Here is a 24,806-nt window from a genome sequence, read left to right as displayed (position 1 = left end):
ATCTAAAATGGGAGGAAAAGGACCAACGGAAACCGATGTTTACCATACATGCTGAAATTGTAAAACCCTCTGGAGCTCCAGCCATCCACTTTTTAAGTTTTGTTGAAGTAGAATAATAGTTATTTATCATGGAAAGCATGCAGATCTACAAAATTAGCTAAATCATTGAAAACCAAATTGAGGCTATCATGTTACATACAAAATGGAAATAAGTTTGTATTTACATGTTTGGCAGCATGGACGTTGAACTTTGCACCATTAAACAAAAAATATACAAAAATGTTAAAGGCACAAACTGTAGATACATACATATAGCTGAAGCTGACCCGAATGGAAAAATTCTGCTATTGTATTCCCGCACAATTTTCCTCGTGAATAGAATGAAACATATCCATGTATCAGCAAATCTTGGGTTAGGTGATATCCAATTGAATCCCTCTGACAAGCCCAGATGCAGATGATTTGCATTTGCAAGTCATTAATATTGGATTCACTAAGTTTATCCACCAAATATAATAAACAAGAATGGAGGCTACGAGACAACAGAGAATGGCTTTTGTTGTCTTGGCATCATAACAGCCAGTTGCAGCTCACCTTGTTGACATAACTTCACTGGATCTTTGAATATGGTGATCCTTGCGACATTATTTCCTATCAATGAAACAAATGCAATGCTATAAGATTCGCTTCTATCGTTTGCAAACTGCCACTCTCTCAGAGATATGTTGAACCAGTCTTTTTTTGGAGATCTGGTTGCTTTGACTTCTATGAACTCTTCATTGTTATCTTCCCCAATGACTAAATCATATGGAAGTCCAGTTTCATTAATTTCATTAACCCACCTTACAGCAGTCTTGCCAACTTTGTCAGCAAAGTATTTGCATGCAAGAAATTCACCTAATCTGCCAGTAACCTTCACTTGGGCAGCATCAAAGGTACCAGTTTGTAGTCGTTCTCTCATGGAAAAAGCCGGTGAACTAGAATGATCTTCATCCAGAGATTCATCTATAGCTTCATCCAAACCAATAGGATCAGAATCAGCATGGATACTAAAAGCAGAGGGCTCAAAATGATGGCAAGATTGATCTTCAAAGTTCACATTATTATGCAACACTACCCCCATTGAACTTGCTGGTGGATCTTCTTTAATAGACCAGTCAACAGTAAATGATTCTTGTTCAGCACAAAATGGTGGGGAAATTATGCTTCCAGAAATATCATCCTTCTTCATTTCAGAAAAGGTGCTAATCTGAGCAGGTTTGGTCTTGAAACCATTGGCCCGGGCATAACTGAAATCTGGTGCAGTTTTCCAATCAGCAGGTGGCCAGTTGGGGCATACTCCAGTCTTCCTTTTTGGAAAGATCTGTTCATTTGCCGGTGGGACAGGATCTGAAGGTTTCAAATTATCAGACTCTGCAAGTGAAGAAACAGAAGACAAAGTCCACACAGGTTCTTCAACTGGAAGTTTAGGTACTTTTTGGCTATTCAAAATGAAAAATTCTATTTGCTCCTCAGAGGAACCAGATTCTGCCATGGTTGTTATCATATGAAGGAAATTTGCCAAGTGCAATTCAGAAGTCCTATCTAATAATAAAGTAGAAAGCTCCATGAACAACGAATGATAATCTGATTCTTTAGTGGTGTAAAAATTGTTGCCCTGTAAGTAACAACACACAAACACATCATATAAATACAGGTTCAGAAGAGAAACATTATTGCAACAAACATTGTGACTTACAACAGGTAACTAAATTGTCATGTATGCTTGAGATACAAGATTGCTTTCTACCATACTTTAATGATAAAGTAATGATATCCTAAAATGCTTGATCTGTGCAAAGAAATCCTCAATGCTTTCTAGCATACTTTATTAATGGAATTACATATATCCTAAAAATTTCCTGCATTACTGATGATGAACTGAGAATCAAATCATACACATGAAGTGTCACCCAAAAAAGGATGGCACGTGTGCAGATTTTGATTATTGAAGAAAATCTTCTCTTTTCATCTGCAGGATACCTAAATACCATTTAGAAAAAAGAAACAAAACAAATAAAGTGTGGGGGGTATTTCAAACTAAAAGTAGCCTGCTTCAATGTTTTACAGGTTCAGTTTCCATGAAGAACATGTATCCAAATAAATGATGCAGCTTTTAGATAAAAAGTTTTTAAATCAAACATACCTGCAAAAGACAATTACATTCAACTCGTTTTTTTGATACACTGCCACAGGTCTTTATAACATTTCTGTAGAATAGCTTCTCAACAACAATGACTTTCAGATGTTTGAAAATATCAAAACCAGAATGCTTGAGTTGATCATATTTATCAGTATGAAATTTATGAATGTAGCGCTGCGCATAAGGCAGAGCCCAGTTTACCAATGACGTTTTTGAACTACAATCAGCATGACCATAATATATTGGTTCGCGAGTTACCACCTGCACAAAGTCATTGCATTTTAGATGCATTTTTTCATAAGCTCCTTCTTAAAAATAAAAATAGGAAAAATTGAAACTCTATGCATAAGCTTAATTTACAGAACCTCTCTTATATAGCTTCTCAAATTTTTTTATTTAACTTGTACATATACTAATTTTTAGTTCATGAAAACAGTTGATTTCATGAAAAGCTCATCCAAACATGCCCATAATGACAAATAGGCTAATACAGTTAAGTTTTTTTATGTGGCTCAAAAAAAGCCCCTTAGTCATAACTCTGAATAGGGGCAAGGACTAACAAATTACAGTGTTATTAGCTTGCTGACAAAGGAAAATTCTGTTCAAAGTCTCAATAAAATTCTTTTATCTTTGGTGAAATATTCTTTGATTCTTGATGGTAATATGAAGAGGCATAAAGAGAAAAGAGAAAACTCAACAAGTTACAAATCATAGAATCAAGTGGTGGCAGAACCGTGAAGAAAAACATTAGACTCTTTTAAGATGAAATTATCGAACGAATGTAATTGGGAATAACAAGGTAGTCTTAACCTCATTCGGATGTGATGTCTAGGAAGATTAGAAAATGTAACTAAATCAGTGTGGGAGAATGAAATGTTTTGTGCTGAGAGATTAAGAATCTTGGCAATAGAATGAAAGTATTCAAACAAGGTGAGAAACAGAGTGCTTTATGGTCTAAAAGGGTGCAATAAAGTTGAAAATTGGACAAGTGAATGCTCGAAATGGGATAAGGAAAGTTGTTAACAAAACACAATCTACAGCCTTTTAAGATTTTTAAAGAGCTTAGAATGATTAGGGGAGATCATAAGTACAAAAGCTTACCAAAAGAAAGAAGGCAAAACAAGATATTTGGATCAAGAAAGATATATTAAAGAAAGACCAAGAAAAGAAACTTCTGATCACAGATCAAGATATTAAAGATGGGTGTATTATTTTTATAAATTTACAATTATGAACAACAATCAGATTGCAATATGAAAGGACTAGAAATCCAATAGAGCACAAAATTGGTTCACTATCATATAATTAAAATTGGAGAGGCAAAAGAAGTTTTGAGGAGGATAGAAAATGGTAAATATGTTAGTCCAGATGATATTTCTATTGAAGTTCGGAAGTGTATTGGAAAACAATATTTCCATTGGCTCACTAAGCTATTTAATGTCAGATGAATGAAGAACAAACACTTTGATTCCTTCCTATCTTTAAGAAAAGGGTGATATTCAGAAATGTCTAAATTACATAAGTATAAAACTAATGAGTGGCACTATGAAATCAGGGGGCAAATGCGATTGAAAATAATTTGTGAACAGTCTAGACTACAAGAATATATAACGGAGAAAAAGGAGAGTCACATGAGGAAGTGTGATCATACCTCTGAGATAGCTGGAATACCAAAGCTTTTCATGACAATGGAAATTTTATCTTGCACCATTTCCTTACCATCCTCGGTCAATTCTCCAAAATAGAGAAAATCCAGGTTATCTGAATGTTTAAATTCCTTTTTCAACTTCTTATCATCACACCAGCAGATGAGACCAAAGGAAGGATGCAACGAAACCCACTTATCTTGCACAGTAGGAAGCACATTAAACTCCAATTTGGAAAGACATTCTTTCAAATAACAGACATCCTCAACACTCAGCAAACCAGTTTTTAGTCCATCTGCCCATTTGAGAAAAACTTGCAAAATCTGGAGAGAGGGCACAGGGTAAGATTTCAGGTAAAAGAAAACAGATATTATTTATAGCTCAAAACTTACTTTATCTGCTGCTTGTGAAGGCAAAGTCACAGTTGATAACTGCAGCAAAATTTGAATATAGCTGCATAGAGAAGGTGCTTCTTGTACTTGACACTCATCAACAAAAAAACCACGAAGAGTAGGGTAAATATTGCACAACGACTTGTTTATAGGGGAACAAGATGAGTTGCATTGAGGATGGAACTCCTTCATTTGCTGAACAGAACCAGTTGAATCTTGCCAATAGACTTCATTGGGATACACAAACGTCCCACATACAGCATCATTATAATCATGGACAGATGAGTATGGTATAAATATAAAAGGTCCAGACATCAAATCATCCATAGTTTTCTTCTTTGAAGATGCCATTTCATTCCAAATGAATGCATATAATTTGGTCATCTGTGTTATGCTGGCAAAAACAATACGCATTATTTGTGAGTAAACTTGTGTAATTTAAAAATGTTAGCAAAGAAAACAAAAGAAGCACTGATTGTCAAAGCATAGGCAGCTAACAATTTCTAAATCTGGCGACTCAACTTTTTTCTTCCTACCTTTAGGCACACAAACTTCTTCAACATAATAATAATAATAATAATAATAATAATAATAAAATCATCACAAATCAATATAGATAAACCCACCCACCCCCCTCGTTTGTCATTTGAATAAAAATTTGCTGACTAAGGTAAGCAGATGAAGTCTTAAAAAATACTTGAAGTTAATATTTACAATAAAATACTACTCCAAAATTACTTATCTCAATTTATTTTTCCTGGCTTCCCCTCTGTTTCAGCCATTATCTTATATTGTTTATTCGAGGACATGAGAAGTTATTATTGTCTAATACACATGTTACTTCTACTTTCATCTATTTATTATTTAGGATCCTAGAATAGTTAAATGTAACTAAAAACCTTCTAAATATACCCAGGAATAACACTCCTGGCAATAATGTTCCAGAGATATGATTCCATGGGACGTAATATAATTTCCTTGAAACAAACACCCCCTTAACCGTAATCTTCATCTAAACAGCGTAAAACATAATGACCTGAAGTATCTGTATAGTCAACCAGATAAGACTTTGTTACGGTTGTTAATGCTATATAATCAATTTTTTGGGTCAAATGGCATTAGTTCAATTTGTAACCAAATAGTAGAAACATTAGAGAACAGCCCATATTTGTTTATATAAATATAAGTGAAAAAACGAATTACTTGGGACTATGTTTTATAAAACTTGACATGCATATTGTAATAGCAAATATATCTCGACACTTTTTAGTGGGGTTATAATGTTATTTAGTTTTCTTTAGATTGCATATAAACACACATTAATGAAATTTAGTTCTCTTGTCTGTTTTTACTGCTGGGTTAATTACCTTTGGACTAAGCAGCAAATTAATACACAGCAAAAGCAATACGTGAGGCATTTTAAAGGCCCTGGTCATGATATCCCTGTTTTAGGATATCTAATATAGTAAAAAATGTATGACAAATCATTATATTTTGCATCATTCTCTGGTGTTTGTAGTGTTAATCCTACAATGATTATATATGTCACATACAAAGAATACTGTGTAAAAAATAATTTAAATTTATCTGTCACTGTCTATTCATCTTCCATGTCATGTATACTGTGCTGCCTAGACGAAAAGTGTGGAAGTTAATGAAATAACTCTAGTTAAACTTCAGATGTAAAAGCTGAAAAGGACATGCATACCTCGCCTTGAATGGAGCCTTTGATGATTTTCTCCAGGCCTTAAGAACATCCAAAATATCACCAAGAGTAACCCTAGTCTTAAACCCAAAATCTTTTACCAATCTTTCACTTTTCACCTGATTGAACACAAAACAAATAACAAATTCCAGCTAACTGTGTCATATTATTCAAAATCCAAAATACAAGCACACAACATTGATGCAGCACAGGTACCGAAACCACAGGGAAACATAAAAAAAAAACAGTATAATTTTTCAAAAATTTCAAATTTAATATAAGCAGATAGACAAACTAATATCCTCACAAACAATCCTAACTCTAGCAGGACAAGCAATCCAAACATATGACAAAAAAAATCCAAGCTAGGAAAGACAATTCTAATACAACATAAAAATAGCACAACAAATGACCCCAGTATATAAACCATACTGGTACTTAATATATAAGTTCTGAATTACAAACCCTATTTCCCAACATAAAATTACATCATAAATTTAAAAACATTCAGAACCATAACCCACTCATACTCAATATAGAGAAAGTACATGACAGAAAAAAAGAGTTGTATTGCTAGTTGTTGAAATATAGTTGTAAATATTGCACATTGATTACTAAACATTCAGCGAAAGAGGCGGTAATAGTACTTCCAGTTTATGTTGATGATATTATAGTGACTAGAAATGATGAAAAAGAGAAGGAAAAATTGAAACCACTGTGTTTTATTGATCCCGCCACACAGAGAAATGAACTAAAAGAGCTAGGAAAATTAAAGTATTTTAGGGATTGAGTAGCCTACTCTAACTACAGAATTTTCATATCTCAGCAAAATATACAACTGATTTGCTGGCAGGAAATGGGAAGATTGGGGGTAAAAACCAATATCAACTTCAATAGATCCTAATAACAAGTTATATAAGGCTGAAGAGGAATCAACAGTAGACAAAAAGATGTATCAAAGACTGGTCGGAAAATTAATATATTTGGGTCATTCAGTGAGTGTCATCAGTCCATTTATGCAAGAACAGAGGGAATCTCATCATCAAGCTGCTTATAGAATTCTACAATACTTGAAGGAAAGCTCTGGAAAGGGGATACTGTTCAAAAGAAATGGAAGACTAACTCTTGAAGCCTACACTAATGTAGATTCTGCAAGTTCTCTTGTTGATAAAATATCAACAACTGGATATTGTACTTTCCTAGGTGTGAAACTCAGTGACATGGAGAAGCAAAAACAGAATTTGGTAGCATGATCATCCGTTGAATCAGAATTCAGGTCCATGGCACAAGGACAATGTCCGTTATTATGGCTAAAAATTATCTTAGATGACTTGAAGATAAATTTGGAGGGACCCATGAAGATCTAATATGATAATAAGTCAGCAATAGACATTGCACATACTTTAGGTTCAAAGAGGGAGGAAGGGAGATTTGACCAACTCCCTAGGAACCAACTTTGAATCCATTAGCTAAAGTAATAACATGAGGAATTTCAGGATGAGAAATGGAAGAAAATAAAGAAGCATTACCAGAAATGAGATCAAAAGCTACCGGATCAATTATCCATGATCTTTGACACTTGAGGGTTTGAGAAATGGAAGCTTTTGACAAAAATATAATGGGTGAAATGGGTGAAAGACTATCTTGGCTGCCAGATTTTAACCTGAGATGTTCTTGATATTCCTCATTAGTAAATTGTTGTTCAACCTTATTAGATTGAAAGATGTTTGTTATTTTGTTAGGAAAACCATGTAAGAAGAAGCAAATATTTTGAGTGTGGCCAATTCTCCATCAATAAGAAAGGCCATATCTAGAAACTAGGTATAGTAGCTTTTCAATAAAGTCTATTTAGGAAGACATGTTCTAACACACATACTCTGATTCAATATGACTGAACAAAACATATAAAAATAAGAAGGTTTAGTATGCATGTCATACATACAGGTGGCAGCTAACAAAAGGACTCAATACCTCAGACTTCCATAATCTCTTAACCAAGTTGGGAATGGAGGACATTTATTCCTCAACTTGAGAGGGGATGTTGAAATATGGGTGTAAATATTGCACAATTATTGTACAATAAATACAGATTGATTGAATAATAAATATAGATTTGTTTGTAAGAAATCCCTAAAATTAAAGGATTGGGTTTAGTAGTTTATTTGTGTTAGTAAGATCTGTCTTATGTTTGGTCATACAGCCAATGTTTGACATTTCAGGTCTGATGTTTCGTATCAACCTCATGAACCACTGTGTTTTATTGATCCCGCCACAGCAATATATTCCTTATTCAACTGCTCATATTAGACATCAAATACATGAACAAATCCTAATAATAAGTCTGGAGATAACACTCAACCTAGCACAATGCTAACGAAGTCCACCTCTCAAGGAAACACTAATACATCCTGGATACCAGATTATGGAGCAAGTTTCCATATTACTGGTGAATCTCAGAACATAAAGCGGATTCAACATTTTGATGGTCCTGATCAGAATTTTTGCTCCTGATTTAGAGTCTTAAGTCTAGATATTTATTTCAGGAGATTTATTACCTTCATTTCAGGAGATTTATTTCCTTTTATTAGGATTTCATTTTTCCTTTAAATACCAATGTATTGTTTCGTTTTTATATAAAGAAAAGTAATTCCATAATTATTGCTTACTGCCTACACATTTTTTCACAATGAATATAATTGGTTATGCTCTGTTAGAATAGAATGTGTATGCACAAACTAAATCAATTAAATGTAACAGCTGGCACTGTAACGCCCTAAAACCTAACAGAAATAACAGACTGATAGATATCACACTGACTAACTGAATAAATCTGTGAGAAAATCTCAAAAAGCAAATACATTCTCTCAATGAATAACACAAATGTGCCAAAAACTAACCTTTGGAACAGCATACGGTGCAAAATCTCCTAGGATCATCCGGACTGTTTCACAATCATAAAACAAATCCCTTGGATAGTGTAGCTCTGAATCCATGGTTGAAACCACCCATTGGACATCACACAAGCTGCATATAAATGCAGACTTAAAGGGATGGCCATCCCCAATAGATTTAGGATAGAAAATACCCGTAGTTTTACTACTATAGCAAGCATCCCATAACATATCAAGAACCTCCAAGAAATATTTACAATTTTCAAGATTGCCACCTTTAGACAATAAGGACAATAATTGCACTATTTCAGGGGATTCCCAATCTTTGACTAATGATTCAGCAGATATTAGACCCCTGTCCCACATCACCTGCTTAAACGTGGCATCATCTATATCAACAACACTCTTATCCACCTGAACTATTTGTACAAAATCTGTGATGCCAATTTTCTCAAAAAAATCCCTCCACTTCATCATTGCAGATGAAACTGAATCGTTTACTGGATGGCTTAAATAGCTTACGTCAATCTCATGCCACGTCATATTTACACAATCAGCCAACAATTTTGGAGTGACAGGATTCCCAAATCCAGTACAGAAATGAATTGGAGTCTCAGCAGGACTCTTGAAACCACAATTTGTCAATAACAAAGATTTACATCTAAATTCAGATATTATATGATCCCTTTCAATAGAACAATCAGAACAGGTAGAGTTCAGGTGTAGCATTACAAAACATACATATTCGACCATTAACATTCTGTTTTTGTTTGCCATTGTTTCATCAGACAACGCAGGTAAAATATGCAGCTTCACAACATCATGTACAGACAACTGTTGAACACCAATACTCTGAAGTAACTGGGTAATATTGTCCAAAAAGGTCATATTCAGAGTACCAGAAGATGCAGAGAAAAGGGAAGGACTTACAGTCCTTAGTTTAGCACATAGATTAGGGAAAGCTTCAATTTTATGCTCACCATCAAACCCTGAGTTTAAATTATTGGACTGCAACCATATAGTTCCCTCATCCACTGAGCTGTACGTACCATCTGAAAGTGGAATAAATGGTATCTTCTGAAGATTTTTCCGAACATCTTCCATTTCAAAATTGATTGACATAGAGGCAGATGAATTGAACATTGTTATATAAAGAGTACTTAGACAAGTAGCTAGCCAACTCATACCCATCGATATAAGGGTGCTCTTTCTATGACTTAAGGAAGACAGTACTCGAACAAGGATGTTAGGTCCAAACTCCTCAATGCCTAGTGCCCTTGCTAATGTATCAGATAATACAATATTTTTATTCAGGTATCTAAGCCCAAGGTGTTCAAGAAGCATGTTGTCAGGAATGAGATCACGCACCTGTTCTGTCCAGCCTCTCAATACCTTACATGGAGGCGCCCACTCACTATTGTCACCGTCCACAAGTAAGCAATTCATCATACGCAGTTTAGAAATAATCAAACGAGGAAGACTGGAGAAAAAACCATGAACTTCACCAACTAATGGAACAAAACTCATGAAGGCAGACAATCCCTTTCCAGGCTCACTCCTAAAGCAGGGAAGTTCACAAAACTCTCTCAGTGCTCTGACAAACAAACTAGGATACTCAGACAACAACCACTGATTCCAAGGACTATCTCCGTCAACTTCCTCTCTAGATGAAGGAAGAACAAAATCACCTTGAAGAATAAACTTCAGGCCATATGTTCTTAAAGGAAGAAATGCAAAAACTGGCTGTTGATCTGAACATGGAATGTAACTATTATCTGATTCCTGCAAAGTAAACGCCATAGAGATTTCAGTAGTCTTCACATCAAAGCGAATGGAATTTGTTTGCAACTTCTGGGATACTACAAACCACACCATTTTCTCTTTCCCATGAGAAACCTTAATGATACCATCTCCTAAAATTTCCTTTTTCATAACAATGAGTGTATCATTAAGCATGTTTCTCAACTTCATACACTTCAGGCGATGAAGAAATAGTAACAATGAAGGATGAAGATCTGAAAACATAGTCAAAATATTATTCAAGGCCATTCCTTCTGATAGACGGGATCTGAATGGAAGCAGAATGCATGTGTTCCAGGGACTATCATCATACAATTCGGTATCAGTAAATGCCATTCTCCTGAGTATCCCAATGTCACAAGGAGGTATTACTGTGGGCAAAACAAAACCAATCTGGCCTTCACTAATGTCAAATTTAACATGAAAACCATTGGAATGAATTTCTGGAGCATCTGTGACCTGCAATGAGAATGACTAAGATTAATGAAACTCATTATCTGAACATATAAAAAATGAAGGGAAAAAATGTGTAGTGATAATTCTATGTAGATAAATATGATCAAGAATAAAAGCACTTGCACTAATCCAAAGTCAGCTCAATTAACCTCTGACAGATTAAAGAAGATGAAGGAGAAATATAATAATAACTTGCAAATAGAAAGTAAGACAAAAGGAAAAGAAACTTCTAAATAAAAAAATTGTACTAAAATTTTTAAAGTTCAGAAAAATGCATAAAGCCATCAGTTCAGGCATAGGAAACGCTAATCCTGCCAGAGAAAGTTGGGAATGATTGATACTCATTTACCAACTTGAGGGGGAGTGTTGTAAAGAGCATATTATTAGGATAAAAATATTCTCATTACCTCCATAGTAATTAGAAAAAAAAATAATCTTCAGAGTCTTCCTATTCATTTCAGCATATTTTCATTTCCTATTTTAAAGGTTTTGATTATTACAAATAGAGATAATGAGAATGTAATTAGTGTGATTGTTACATAATTCAAGTACTATCATCAGGAGAAGGTTGTGACTGGGTAGGAGTTGCACGAATTGGGTTCACTTGATTTATAGTAGAGGCAGTGAAAAAGAAAAATTTAGATCCGATAGCTATCTTACCATATTGAGAGGGAAGAAAACTCTGTATTCTTTAAATGATAAGATGTGCATTGCACTAGACTTCTGTTCAGAGACATTTATTTATACTACAAAGTAGTTACAATATGATTACAACTGTCTAACCAAAACAAACAGGTTGGTAATAACTGTCTAACTAAAATAGGTATACTAACAGTATTTGATGTGATGATACAACTAAACCTCAAGACTTCCCAAATACCTTTAGTTTTTCACATAAATCTCGAAAAAGGCTTAATTGCAATTTTAGTCACTAGATAATTTTTCACTAGAATTTAGTCCCTCATTTTTTTTTAATTGTAGTTACAATCAAGTCCTTCATCCACTTTCCACTATTATAAAACCCTTGACTTCTTTTTTGACTCAACAAGTAGAGGATTGGGATGGATTAGAGATACCAAATGTTAGAAAGGTTTAGAGATGAAATTTTTTATCAAATTTCTAAGACATTTTGTATGGTGAGTTTAAGGATTCAAAGAAGAAAGTCTAGAGCAGAATATGGTTTAAAACGATTTAATGGATTCATTCAAGGAAATATTAAGAACAAAATAAGAATTCAAGAGTTTTGGGTATGGAAAAACTGGTGGAGGACTTGATTTTAGCAATTAAGAAAATTGAAGTTGGGTCTTCGGATAAAAAAAATGTTGTTTTTTAGGAGAACCAAAAGAAAAATTATAGTTCAAAACATACCCGGAAAACAGACTTGAAACCAATGCCTTTCTTCCCTATGTATCCAGCATTAGATCCTTTCTTTGTTGAATTTCCAACATCACAAAGTGCTCTCATATTTTGAGCAGAGAAACCTCGTTCATTATTCAATACAACTATACCAGAATCTTGAAGAATAAATGTAAGAGTTGGTTCCACATTTTCTGGATAATTATTGTCATCTGCATTTTGAACCTAAATCAAAAGGAGCAATTATCAGGCACAGGACATATTGACTCTCAAACGCTAGATATAGTTTTACTAAGTGCCAACAAGATAAACAAATTTTCAAATTTAAGAATGAATGTTAAATGTAAATGATTTATTACTAATAATTGCACATGAACAGTGTAAAATGATACTAAAATTTAAATTGAATTGCTCTAAGATAATCACACTCTGTTCTTCACCCTCTTGCATAGCATGGACAATCTATCAATGGTGCGTATATGATGTCAGTACTCCAAAAACTAAAATCACTCAGATATTAGAAACATTTTCGGCGTATTATGTCTTAAATCTATATTAGATATTAGATTTATCCCTTCTCAACAAAATTCAACTTCTTAAGTAATGCAAAAAGTGAAACTCATCTGTCTATCAGGTAATAATGTTGAAGCTTAACGCCATCTTAGATTTTCAGTACATTGTATTTATGAACAAATAAGAAAAAGAATAACAACAAAACACAAAATATCCTCCATTTCTCCTTTATTACTAATCACAAGATAAAGTATTAAAGAATTATCCTCACCAACTCAAGAATAAAATGTGAATCTTGAGAGTATAGTTCTTGTGAAAGGCAATGCAGTGCTCTCCCTAACCGGGCATGTTGCTTCTTCAACATTGAAGTATCAATATCAGAAAGATTTGAATCTAGGCCAAATTCATCCCGCCTGATGGATTCAATAAGCAGTGAAGCATCCATATCTGCACCATTTTGAAATGAATTTCCCCGGCAGCAAGCATTAGATTCCTGGTTAGACTTATCTTGATCAACTGTTCCAGTGACTTCAATATTTGCTTCAGGAATAGGAGACTTATCCAACGTATATTGGTCATGACCCCTTGCGTTTATATCAGTTTTGGCATCTTTTAAGCTTGAAACTTGAGTACAGTGAATGTCAGAAGTGTTGTTTGAAATAAGTGCATGGTAATCATTAATCCATTCGGAAATACCCAGAGATAATCCTACTTCATGAAGCATGAAACGTTGCTCAATATTGCTGCATTCACATAAAATAGCTGAAGTAGCATCCTTGAAAACAGATTGCATCCCAGAAAGCAACAAGTCAGAAGCAAAACTGTGAAATTCTGCGGGTAAGTAACCAAGACAATCAATCACAAACCTTGACAAAATGGATGCAACTTTACTCACTTTATGTAAGTGTTTACTAAACTCAGTTCCCATTTTAGCATTTGAAATTTCACTTAAAATTTTTGTTTTACTTAATGCTTCCACAGACTGATAGAGAGCATTCCTATCATCACTAACTTCAACATCTTCTACAGAGTTTCTGAACATAACTTCAAATGCATGACAAGCATGGCATTTTAAAAGTGACAATGGAACATATTTTTCCCCCCCTACAAGTGAGATCAGAGACAGTAACTGCACTGCAGTTTGGAAAGAGGATCCTTGAACTGCGGCCTCCAGGAAAGAGTCCACGGAAGCAGAATGATCTAACCGTATCACCTTTCCATCTCTGGTAACTAAACACAACATTCCCTTGGTATTTACATCATTCAACAACCATGATATTAGCGGTCCTAGAAAGGGCGCAAACCTAAGATCCCAATGAGACCACTTGCTCAAATCAGACAACATCGGTGACTTGAGTAAGACTTCAATTGCATTTTTTGCTATAACATTTTTAGTGTTTGTTTTATGGCTCATCTCAGACCTATCAGCCATCATTTCTGACCAATTATTATCTCTGTCACTTGATGATTCTCCATTATAGTTCTTTCCTATAATAGTTGCCGAAAATACAACACATTTTGAAGTCACACAAGATTTATGGCCCTGAACAGCATCCAGCAGATTCACGAGAGAGCCATTTTCCACAATTTCAAACTTAATTGAAGGGAACTGCCTTGTAAGCAGCATGGATACCATTTGTTTGGTTACTGTTTCATTCTCCCACAAAGTACTAAGAGCCTGAGATACTAGAGCAGTCAATTGCTTTGTGGACATGCAGGCCCCAAAAGGGGAATTTTCACATCTATCGCCATCAAACAACTTCATTAGCTCATGAGGCAACTGGTTAATGTGCTTCTCAAGGAATGATATAAAATCTCCATAGCCAAGAGAATCGAAGTTTTTTATACCAAATTGCTCGGCCACCCAATTTCCACAGCTGCAAAACTTCCTCAACAGCGTAATTCTATTTTGCACAAGTGAGTTGTTACTAATTCTATTTATCTCATTGTCATGGTCAAAATAGGTTCCAATTTTTCTGATGACATCACCAGAAGAAATACCTGTGACATCCCATAATGAGTTTTCATGTCAGCAACAATATAAAGATAGCATACATAATAAGGGAAACTATGACAAAAAGTAGAACAATAATGCTCATATCCTTGAGAATTTAAAAGAAAATAAATTTCTTAAGTTCTAATCAAATAGATTGTAAATCATTAAGATATAACTCCAATATCAAATTGCCAAATAAAATACTCAGCAGATTAAGCTATATTAAGTTCCAATTGCAATTCATTGTATGTGCTTTTGACTGGTTATGGAAACTGAAGTATAAAGGAACAGGTTGTCAATATTAGAATATGACTAGAAAATATGTCAACCAAAGTTTGATTTAAAGGAAAAAACACTCACACTTTGCATTCTCTATGTTATCCATTGTTATGACTGGTACATTCTCCTGGCATGGTCCAACATCTATAGTCTCATATTCAGAAGACCGTTTGGTTGGGGAGTTACTTAATTCACTATCAATGATATCTTGCAAAGTATCATATATGTTGATCCTCATTCCAGATTTGATAGATGAAACCTAAAGCATTGAAGAGTGAGAAGATTTCAAAAGATGATGATAAACATTTTAACCAAGAAGCCTATAAGCCAATACATCTGTTCCATAAAAAAGTCATAACCAAGCAGCAGAGACAATATACATCAACAAAAATAATAATTGAACTATTAATATAGAATATAAATTAGTGTGAAAAAAATGCATTATGAAGAATAATAAATACTAGCCAACCATGAGCAAGAAAGTGAAAAAAAAAACATCAACATCAAAAATCTTTTCAACCATCAATCCCAACAAGCTGTGAAATCCTACAACCATCAAATACCTGCAACCAAGAATACAACAAGCCCCAAAGGTGTTCTTAAATAATTCTAGCAAGTAAAACAATAACCTAGCTGTTGTAAATAACAGATTATTAAAAGAAAAATATACTCAGTTCCTTCTAATTAATTAGGAGAAAATATCTTTAAAATCTTCCTATTTATTTCAACATATTTTTATTTTCTTATAATATAATGTTTAATTGTTACGAATAGAGGTGATGTGAATGAAATGTGTATGATGGCTATCAGTAAAATATTTTTTTTATTTCCTTATATAGTTCAACTTAGAATCAAAGCTGATCTTGGGAGTTTTATTTCCATTGCCATGAAAAGAGCAACCATCATAATTGTCTACTATGCCACCACTGCTATTGAGGTTGTTGTGAGTTGTATCAATTGTCCATGACAGAGGTCAAGTGGGCCAAATCACCATCGAATCATGGCAATTTTGTTGCTACACTCTTCTTCAGTGGAAAGAGTTCTTCCTTGACTATAAGTTATAACTTTTGACCAATTAGTAAGCACTCACTACAATAATTGGTATCAAAGCCAAGGTCATGAGATCGATTCCCAACGAGAATTGTTGAGGGAAGATTTTTGTTGGTTGCATCCGCTAAGAAAAATCTAACCAATTTTTGGCATCTTTAAATTCATGGTTGTATCAAAGCAAGTTGATCCCACTTGGTAATTGTCTAGTGAATTACAGTCACTCACAATTGTCTGACCACCATCTAGCCAACATCTGACATTGGTAGCCATCGCAACAGAGATTTACATGTCACGACATCACGACCTACATCTTTGGTTGCAAGCCAGGCACTTGAAGACCACACGCCGTCCTCCAACCACAGGAGTCACTGTGTGTGATCCCATAAGACTCATCAACATTTTCTAACCTTTTATTGACCTTGGTTCTTAGTTTCAGCATACTGAGTTGTTAAGAACGTATTGTCACACGTTTTCTACCATGCATCTCTATTTTGGTCTCCAATATCGTGCCCAATCTTTGAGATAGCCTTTGTTGGTCATAATTTTTACAGTTTCTAGCACTCCTACTATTACAAATGCAAAACTCAACTAGAAGAATTACTTATCTTGGCCCACTTCAACGGAGTTGTGGTTCCTTGGTCAAGGATACTATGACCATTGGAAAAGGATGCTAGTGATATTTTTACTAAAGATAAATTTTAGTGGCAGGAGCTTAACTTACAACTATGTGTTGCTCTATGGTAATTAATTGAAATATTTTGAAGTTGGGAAGATAAAGTTTTATAAAGGAGAAGTTGTTGTCCATGGAACTCCATACTAGATTAATCAGCTCCAACTAGCAATTTGCAAATATTCTCACTATGAGAGGGCCTGGAATTCAATCAATATGTTCCATGTTTGGTGCATACAATTTATATGCTTTAGATTGAAGTGGAGTGTTAATACTATGATTGCTATTGTATTGTAAAGCTATCATAAAGTTGTTTTTGGATGTATGTACCTAATCTAATGATTGAGTGTTGTAGGATATAACTTTTCATTGTAATATACTCTTCTCTTTTCATATATATAAAATATACATCAGCTGAGCAAGACACTCACTGATCTTTTTTATCATATCCAATCCAGGTATAATTAAAGACAAAACAATTTACAAAAGAGCAATTAAAATACCACCACTTCCTAAGATGCATTGAACTTAGCTAAACCAAGTATAGGCTACTTTAAAGAAGCTCTTATCTCCTAAGACATTCCTATTTCCAACAGGGTTGCTAGTTGCTATTTTTTTATTTTTGACATCGGATTTATGTGTGGAAGGAGTGTAAGAGTCAAAATCATGTTAGACACTCCAACACAGCGAAAAAATAGCAATGTCAAGGAGTCTTAATCTACAAGTACCAATTTAAGCATTCAATTTCTTGTGGCAGTCCCTATCCATTGAATATAAGTTATAGGATTTGTTTGGATAAATTTTTCCAATAACATTTACAGGAAAGAAAAAATTACATAAGCATCTCTATAAGCTAAAATAAACTTATGTGCACGTTAAATATCATCTTTTAGAGAAGATAATGAAAGAATTTATACAAACTAACTTGTACAAAAACCAATTTTCACTTATGAAGAAGTTCATTTCTTTTTATCTTCTTTCTCTACCTCTATAAGTACTTCTAGAAAAGTTTATTCAAATAGACCTTAGTATTTTTATGAATAGTGACTTTTTTTTATTTGGCCGTGGTTGGTTGTACAATATTAACATAATAGTTTTTTAAATGTTTTTATTTTAAGATTTTTTAATTTATATATGAATATTATCAAACTTCTTTACTTTCTGGTTTTTGCAATTTTTCTTTAGCACAGTTGAAATGTTCAATCATTATGTTAGAATGTCACTTAAAGGTTTTTCAATCAAGTTTTCTAATTGTTGCCCTGTTTGTAGCTATATTATTATATATACCGTAAACTGGACTGAAGGATGTGTATTTTATTATTCTCAAAACAATAATATCAGATTCACATTGAGAAACGGTTATCTCTAATAGGGTGTCAAACAAGTTAATATTGGAATACTGTAACAAGGATATATGAATGGAACCGAATTAACAAACAAAAATCAATCATCTCTTAACACCATCAACTTATTACATGTGAAAATGGGGGACTAGAGCTAAATTTAAAATGTTAATTAACTAATAAACCATAAAAGAAGTAAATAAAATTACATAAGTAATGATAAATATATAACTGAATGAATAAAAGGAAGCTTACAGCAGCATTCAGTAACCCAATGAAAGGATATGACGAGAACAAATTTCTGATTTTCCTCCAGCGACCGTGTTTTACTCTATAGAATTTAAGCATCCTTTCGAAAACCTACATATTAATTGTGTATTAAGAACTGCGTTACACCTATATTATACATATCTAAAACAAGTAAACTTCTTCAAAAACTATTCCTAGCTGAAGTAGATGAATAAAAATTCATAGAAGAGTATTTGTTTCCCTAAAATTCATTGAAGTTGCAGAAGAAAAAAAAGTACAACATACATGTATAAGCCATCCTTGGTTGGGAAGGGATCAAAGAGAAGGAAAACATTAATTGAATGAGAAAAAAACCACATTGAAAACTCAGAATATGAACAACATGGGTGCCACATAGAAAGAAGCCAAGGAGACCATATCATCCCAAAGAGGTGATGAGTGAATAAGAAAAATATATTTCAAAGCTGGCATAGCTTTCCATGTAAAGGCACCAACCAAATCACTCCATAATAAAACAAATAAATAAAATTCAATTCATTAATCCTCCAACAACAACCGTTATAATGATAAATTGTTTGAATATTTTGCAATAGATTTTCCATATAAATGAATTTCTCATGCATCCCAATAATATAAAAATGCTCAATTTACAAAATCCTAGGTTGTTTACCACTAAGGCCTAAGACTCCAGAGACCCAAGACTAGTTATTTACTTAACATTCTGACTATTTTACCCCATTTAGCATAACATAAAAAAGTAAAATGTTTGGATTTCTTGCGATTTTTCTATCAATAAGGCACTAAAAAAGCATACCCAGCCCGAATAACAAAAGCTCATCCAAGGCACCATGCCTGGATCTCTTTATAAGTGGCAATGTCTCAAGTCTCAACTAGCAAAAGGAGATAATCCAAACGTTGCCTTGACCTCAGGCATGCCTTCTGGCACATTTGACTGGAAAATTTGAGAAATAAGCAAGAAAATATATGTAAAAAGGAAACACTAGACCATGAGGAAATCACGCCTCCTAAGCACCATAAAGCAACAAACAAGGGTACAAATATCCTATAAGATACTTGAAAAGAAAAATATCACTCTTAGTTTTTGCCAAAGGAGCCAACCTTCAAGCCATGGAAATGGTTCTGAATTTTGCCCTCAATCTCAAAAACACACAAGGACGTCCAATCTTTTTCAGCTAAATATGATTTGGAAAGAAAAAAGATATCCAAAAGCCTAACCAATAAGTATATTCTCCAAATTTCCATTTTGATAATGTCTATTGCAATAGAAAAGCGAATAATAATTCAAAAAAATTGAAAAAACCAATATTCAAATCAATGTCACACCAGATAAATAAAATCCTCAAAATGTTTCTTTTCTACATTAGATTGCAAATTTATATCAGACAGACAAAACAAACTTAGGGAGAGGTTGGGAACAAGCATAGATATAATAAGCATCATCTCATTTTTTATCTTTAACACCTACCTTGTCAACTGTGCGCTGCAAACATGCCTCCTTCCAAGTTGTGACAAACAATTGCAAAGAATCATTAGTGATTGAAAGATCTCCTTCCATATTGATTGGTACCTTGGTTTTAACTGTTTTGTTACCATTATGGATTGGGGTTACAACACGTCCAAATTTGTTTCTCTTTTGCAACTTAAAAGAAGCAGATCTTTTAGAAGTTACATTTTCAAATTTCCTCTTTTTAGGTTGCTCACAAAACTCGTTTTTAAGGCTGCTATTAACAAGGGAGTGCCCCTCCATATCACTCCTCACCCCAAGTCGTGCCTTCTCTTCAGTTGCAGATGGGTAAGGACAACTACTTACTCGATCTGATCTTCTAGTGAATTGTGGTGATGGGTTTGACTGGCTACCCATAATGTTATTACTTTGTTCATGTGCAGAAGAATCACTATCTTCATCTTCTGAGCTTGATGACATAAATCTTATATGCTTTCCACAAAAAGACTTTTTTACGGGAGAAAAACATTCAACACGTTGAGTAATGGCATTAAAACGTTCATCTAACTGCTTTTTTTGAGAGGAAGAGAGAGGACGCTTCCCAAAGTTATCAATCTTCAAATCTAAGGTCTTCAAGCATTTCTTTAATGTTGATTGCTCCGAATTTCTAGCTTCTCGTATGGCAGATATATGCATTCTGTGAATGTAAAATCATTAATTTGGATAAGAAAGCCTATCTAAATCCAAACAGAGAACAGAGAACAAAAACCCTGACAACATAAAAGCAATTATTTCTCTCCATGAGCTTTTTAAGAAGGTTGTGGAGGTGGATATTGTTTGCTGACACCACAGCATGTTGCCATAGTGAACTGCCCATGCACATTTTTGGTCTTTATGTTGAAAAATTACACTCAAATCTCAATACAAAACATTTGAAACTACAATACTTATCCAGAAAATAAGCCCAGCAAAAACGTCTCAATTCACTGAAATTAAAGGGGGAAATGGAGATATGAATATGATTCTTGTCATTGACATGATGTGTAAAAAAGATAAGGGAGAAGGCTAGAAAAAAAACAATGCTACTAATAGACACATAATAATATTTCTTCTTTAATAAACTAGATTGCAAAAGTTGGGTTACAACTATTGCCCAAAGAAGTAAAGGCAAAAGCAAATTGTAGAGGTTATTCTGCATTAATTAGTATGAATCCTAAAATTTGAAGGTATGAAATAAAATAAATACAATAACCAATTAAAAATATTTGGACCTAAATTTACATTCAAAGATGCAAATATAAAATACTCCCCCTTTCAATCTGTGTGTTCAGCATGACATAATCATATAACTCATTTTGCTTAAACAAAAGTTATTTTATGCGAATGGACTAAAGAATCTTCCATGACAGCTAAACCAGATAATTCATTTGCAAATTATGCCTATATCAACTCTGATACTATAAATATTAAATTTTGACCCACCACATTAAATATCATACAAGATATAACCCATTAAGAAATTTCACTGGCTTACTAACTGCACTTGTTTCCTTAGCATTATATAAAATCTCCCATGTCATCAATTTTTGTGAGGAGCGTAAATCAAATCATTATCACATAAACATCTCCAATATATTACGTTCACTTCCTCTTTCTAATGCTACTTTTGAACCATACACTTCAACCAAAATGTAAGTGAAACAAGAAATAACATACCCCAAGTTCGTAATCCGAATCCCAAGCCATTCCTTGCATTTAACCAATCGCTGCTTGGCAATAAAATCCAAAAACTGTTCAACCTTAATAATTTCGTTACTTCTAGAAGCATCCAAAAACTCACTCAAAAGCTGAATTATCTCCTCACTTGTTATCTTAAACACCTGGGTGACATCAGAGCGAAGGGAGAAATAATGAATAACCAAAGGATGCTGCAACAAAGGTCCCAATCCTAGCGCTTCAAAGTTGTCAACACACTCTTTCTTGCATATTGTCACTTCCAAATCATACAAGGAAGTGATCCTCTGGACCCCAACAAAGCAATGGACAAGAGCATTCACCTGCACATCATTGGAAATCACGTTAAGTAGTCTGCCAAATATTCAAAACCACTTAAAATTGGTCCTTAAACTTTACTGGTTTACATAAAATTAGAACTAGAGAGACGGAAATTCAATATTTGAGGATTGCTTAAATGTTTTTTATTACTTCAGGAGCCACTTAGCATAGAGTATTAGTAATACTTCAGGCGCAAATATTGATGGTTTCTTCATTCATTATTCAACTCAACGACTAACATAATCAATTTTTAACCAAATATTCCCAACGAGTGATATGACAATACATGAAATGACAACATATTCATACCTTGCCTTCGGTGATCATAAGGCGATTAAGGGAGGGCACTTGCTGCATTTTGATGCCCAAGGAGTTCCATGAATCGACTTGGAGCATCAACAGAGCTTTCTGGGAGACCTCCCACGCCGAGACGGAGCCACCGGCGGCGAGAAGGGCGCTGCAGGCGGTGGAGGCCGCGCGGTCAGCGTGTTCAATTGCGAGCTTAGAGTTTGGGGGCGGAGGAGGCGGGTGCTGAGGAGGGAAAGACCGAGCGGTGTTGGGGAATGAGAAAGACGGCGGCGGTGGATGAAAGAAGGCGGTGGTGGGATTGGGGACATTTAGAGGATACTGCGGCGGCAATGGTTGGAGGAAGAAGTTGTTAAGGTTTGGAGCATTGGCGGAGTGCGGCGGTGGCGACGGCTGTCGGTGGCCGCCGCGGAAAGAAAAAGGATGACCGTTCATTGGCGGCGGAAAATAAGAAGCGAAGGAGGCGAACCGCCGCACACGCACTCTACGTGAAACTGCACACAGAAGTGTAGCGCGCGACCAGTGAAAACGAAACTAACATATATTACAAGGATTTAGGGTGTGTTTTATGTTTGGAGTCAAGAGTGAAAAAGAGGGGTGCAAAAGTAAATATTTATATTTTCTATATATAAAGAGATTTTCTATTATAATTATTTTTTTATCCAAATTTATTCTTATTTTATTTTTATTAATATTTTATTTTATTATTTTATTTTGGAAATTTCAGTCTTCTTTTATTTTCTAAATATTTATTTAATAACTAATTGTTTTTATAATTAATTGAAAATCATTTTTTATTTTATTTTTAATATTTTAATATTAATATAATGTTATTTTGTAAAAAATAATTATCAGTTTTAAATTTTAAATATGAAGTAATTTGTAAAACGTGAAAACAAAACAGTTTATTAAATATGAAATAATGGTGGAACATTGCTTAAGTTAAACAACTTTTTTTTCATATCTTCGTCTCTTAACAATTATAATTTTTATCTTTTTTTTATCATTTGGTTTAGTTATTATCTTTTCTTATCATTTAATTTTTATTTCTTCTTTAAAAAAATATAAATATAATAATAATAAAAATAAAATAAAAATGCGGATACACATACTTTCGCCTTTGTGTTTTGACTTATGAAAAAAAATGTAAAGTGTGGTGATTTAAATTTATCTTGTTAATAATATTTTATAATATAGGTCTAAATATAATTACATTTTTTATATAAATTTTTGTTAATATTCAATTTAATTTGCGTCAATTTTAAATAAAAGAAAATCAATATTTGTTTGAAACTGGAAAAATAAAATATTAATTATTTTAATATATATATATATAATATTAGTACAATTATTTACACCAGTATATTTTGATGTATAACATATTTTTATTATATTTAATTTTCATTTTAGTGTTTTAATATTTTTTTAGATTAAAAGAAAATATAAATTACTTTAAAACGTTTTTAAATCTATAATATTATTTGCATTTATCTAAAAGATATATATGTGAAATAAGTTGTTTAGTATTTGAAATTTACATGATTTATTTTTAAAATACAAACATAAAAACACAAAGTTTATGGACGTAATTTATTTCAGAAAACACATTAAAGGGTTTTCAATAAAAAAACATGTTTGGTTCTAAATTTGGGTACATTAATTTATTATTCAAGAGGTGCATAATAAAACATGTATATTACCACAATCGATTTGATTATACAATTTTTTATCCAAAAAAATTATGAATAAGTACTTAAAATACTTTAAACATACTTGTATTGTTTGAAAGACAATTAGTCTTCAACATATAATATAATAATATAATATAATATAATAGTGTAAGATGTAAGTTTTGGTGTCTCACACATAAAATAATACACAATAATATTGTGCAAGTTCATCCTTATATCTAACATAATCATATAATATCTAACATAATATTTATATGATGAGAATATACTATCATTAAAAAAAATTGGCTTTACCAATTGTCGTCCATCAATCTATAGTTAATAATATTCTTAATTATTATTACTAATAATTTAAAAAATATTATTTATTATTATAATTATTATATTGTTATTAATTAAAGTTTATATTATCGCAAGTCCACATAATACAAAAAGTTTGTGATAACTAGATCTTGTTCAACAATGTAACTTTGATGATTCTCAAATATGAAAATTATGCATCAGTGTTAGTTAAGTAGATTTTAAGTTGTAACTTTACGTATATAGTTAAGATCTAAATTCATATCATTGAAATCTCTTGTAAAAAAAATTGTTTTTTAAATCTGTGTTACTTTTAATTAGTTAATTCTTATTTTAAATCACTTATATCAAGTGATTGAAAGACACTTAATATTTTTAAAAAATTTAAAAAAAAATAATTTGTTTTTTTATTTTTTTATTAAGTAAAATCAAACACTTATTTCATAAATAAACTGTTTATT

The 24,806-nt window shown here is 33.1% G+C and overlaps 1 protein-coding gene across 1 annotated transcript; it reads right to left on the bottom strand.

The window, feature by feature from the left end:
* Positions 1-144: 144 nt before the first annotated feature.
* Positions 145-22,892, bottom strand: LOC137808735 (protein NO VEIN). Its single transcript, XM_068609999.1, has 13 exons — positions 22,358-22,892; positions 21,710-22,050; positions 20,015-20,690; positions 18,535-18,639; positions 15,298-15,475; positions 13,213-14,942; positions 12,441-12,653; positions 8,823-11,075; positions 5,929-6,044; positions 4,221-4,614; positions 3,834-4,151; positions 2,186-2,443; positions 145-1,657 (listed from the first exon to the last, which is right to left on the bottom strand). The coding sequence occupies exons 1-13, from the start codon at positions 22,787-22,789 to the stop codon at positions 533-535; spliced, it is 8,139 nt and encodes a 2,712-aa protein (XP_068466100.1). The 5' UTR covers positions 22,790-22,892; the 3' UTR covers positions 145-532.
* Positions 22,893-24,806: the final 1,914 nt, after the last annotated feature.

The sequence above is a fragment of the Phaseolus vulgaris genome, chromosome 3 (assembly GCF_000499845.2).
Source record: "Phaseolus vulgaris cultivar G19833 chromosome 3, P. vulgaris v2.0, whole genome shotgun sequence".
NCBI lineage: Eukaryota > Viridiplantae > Streptophyta > Magnoliopsida > Fabales > Fabaceae > Phaseolus > Phaseolus vulgaris.
The sequence above is the reverse complement of the archived record's forward strand: the minus strand, read 5'-3'. Positions and strand labels throughout refer to the sequence as shown.

Bases quoted from the DNA above. Each gene is read 5' to 3' on its own strand.
- LOC137808735 (XM_068609999.1), bottom strand. From the start codon at position 22,789: ATGAACGGTCATCCTTTTTCTTTCCGCGGCGGCCACCGACAGCCGTCG. The intron at 22,051-22,357 runs GTATGAATATGT...AATGATGTGCAG, and splicing joins TTATGATCACCGAAGGCAAG to GTGAATGCTCTTGTCCATTG. The intron at 4,615-5,928 runs GTATGCATGTCC...TGTTTTTGCCAG, and splicing joins AAGGCTCCATTCAAGGCGAG to CATAACACAGATGACCAAAT.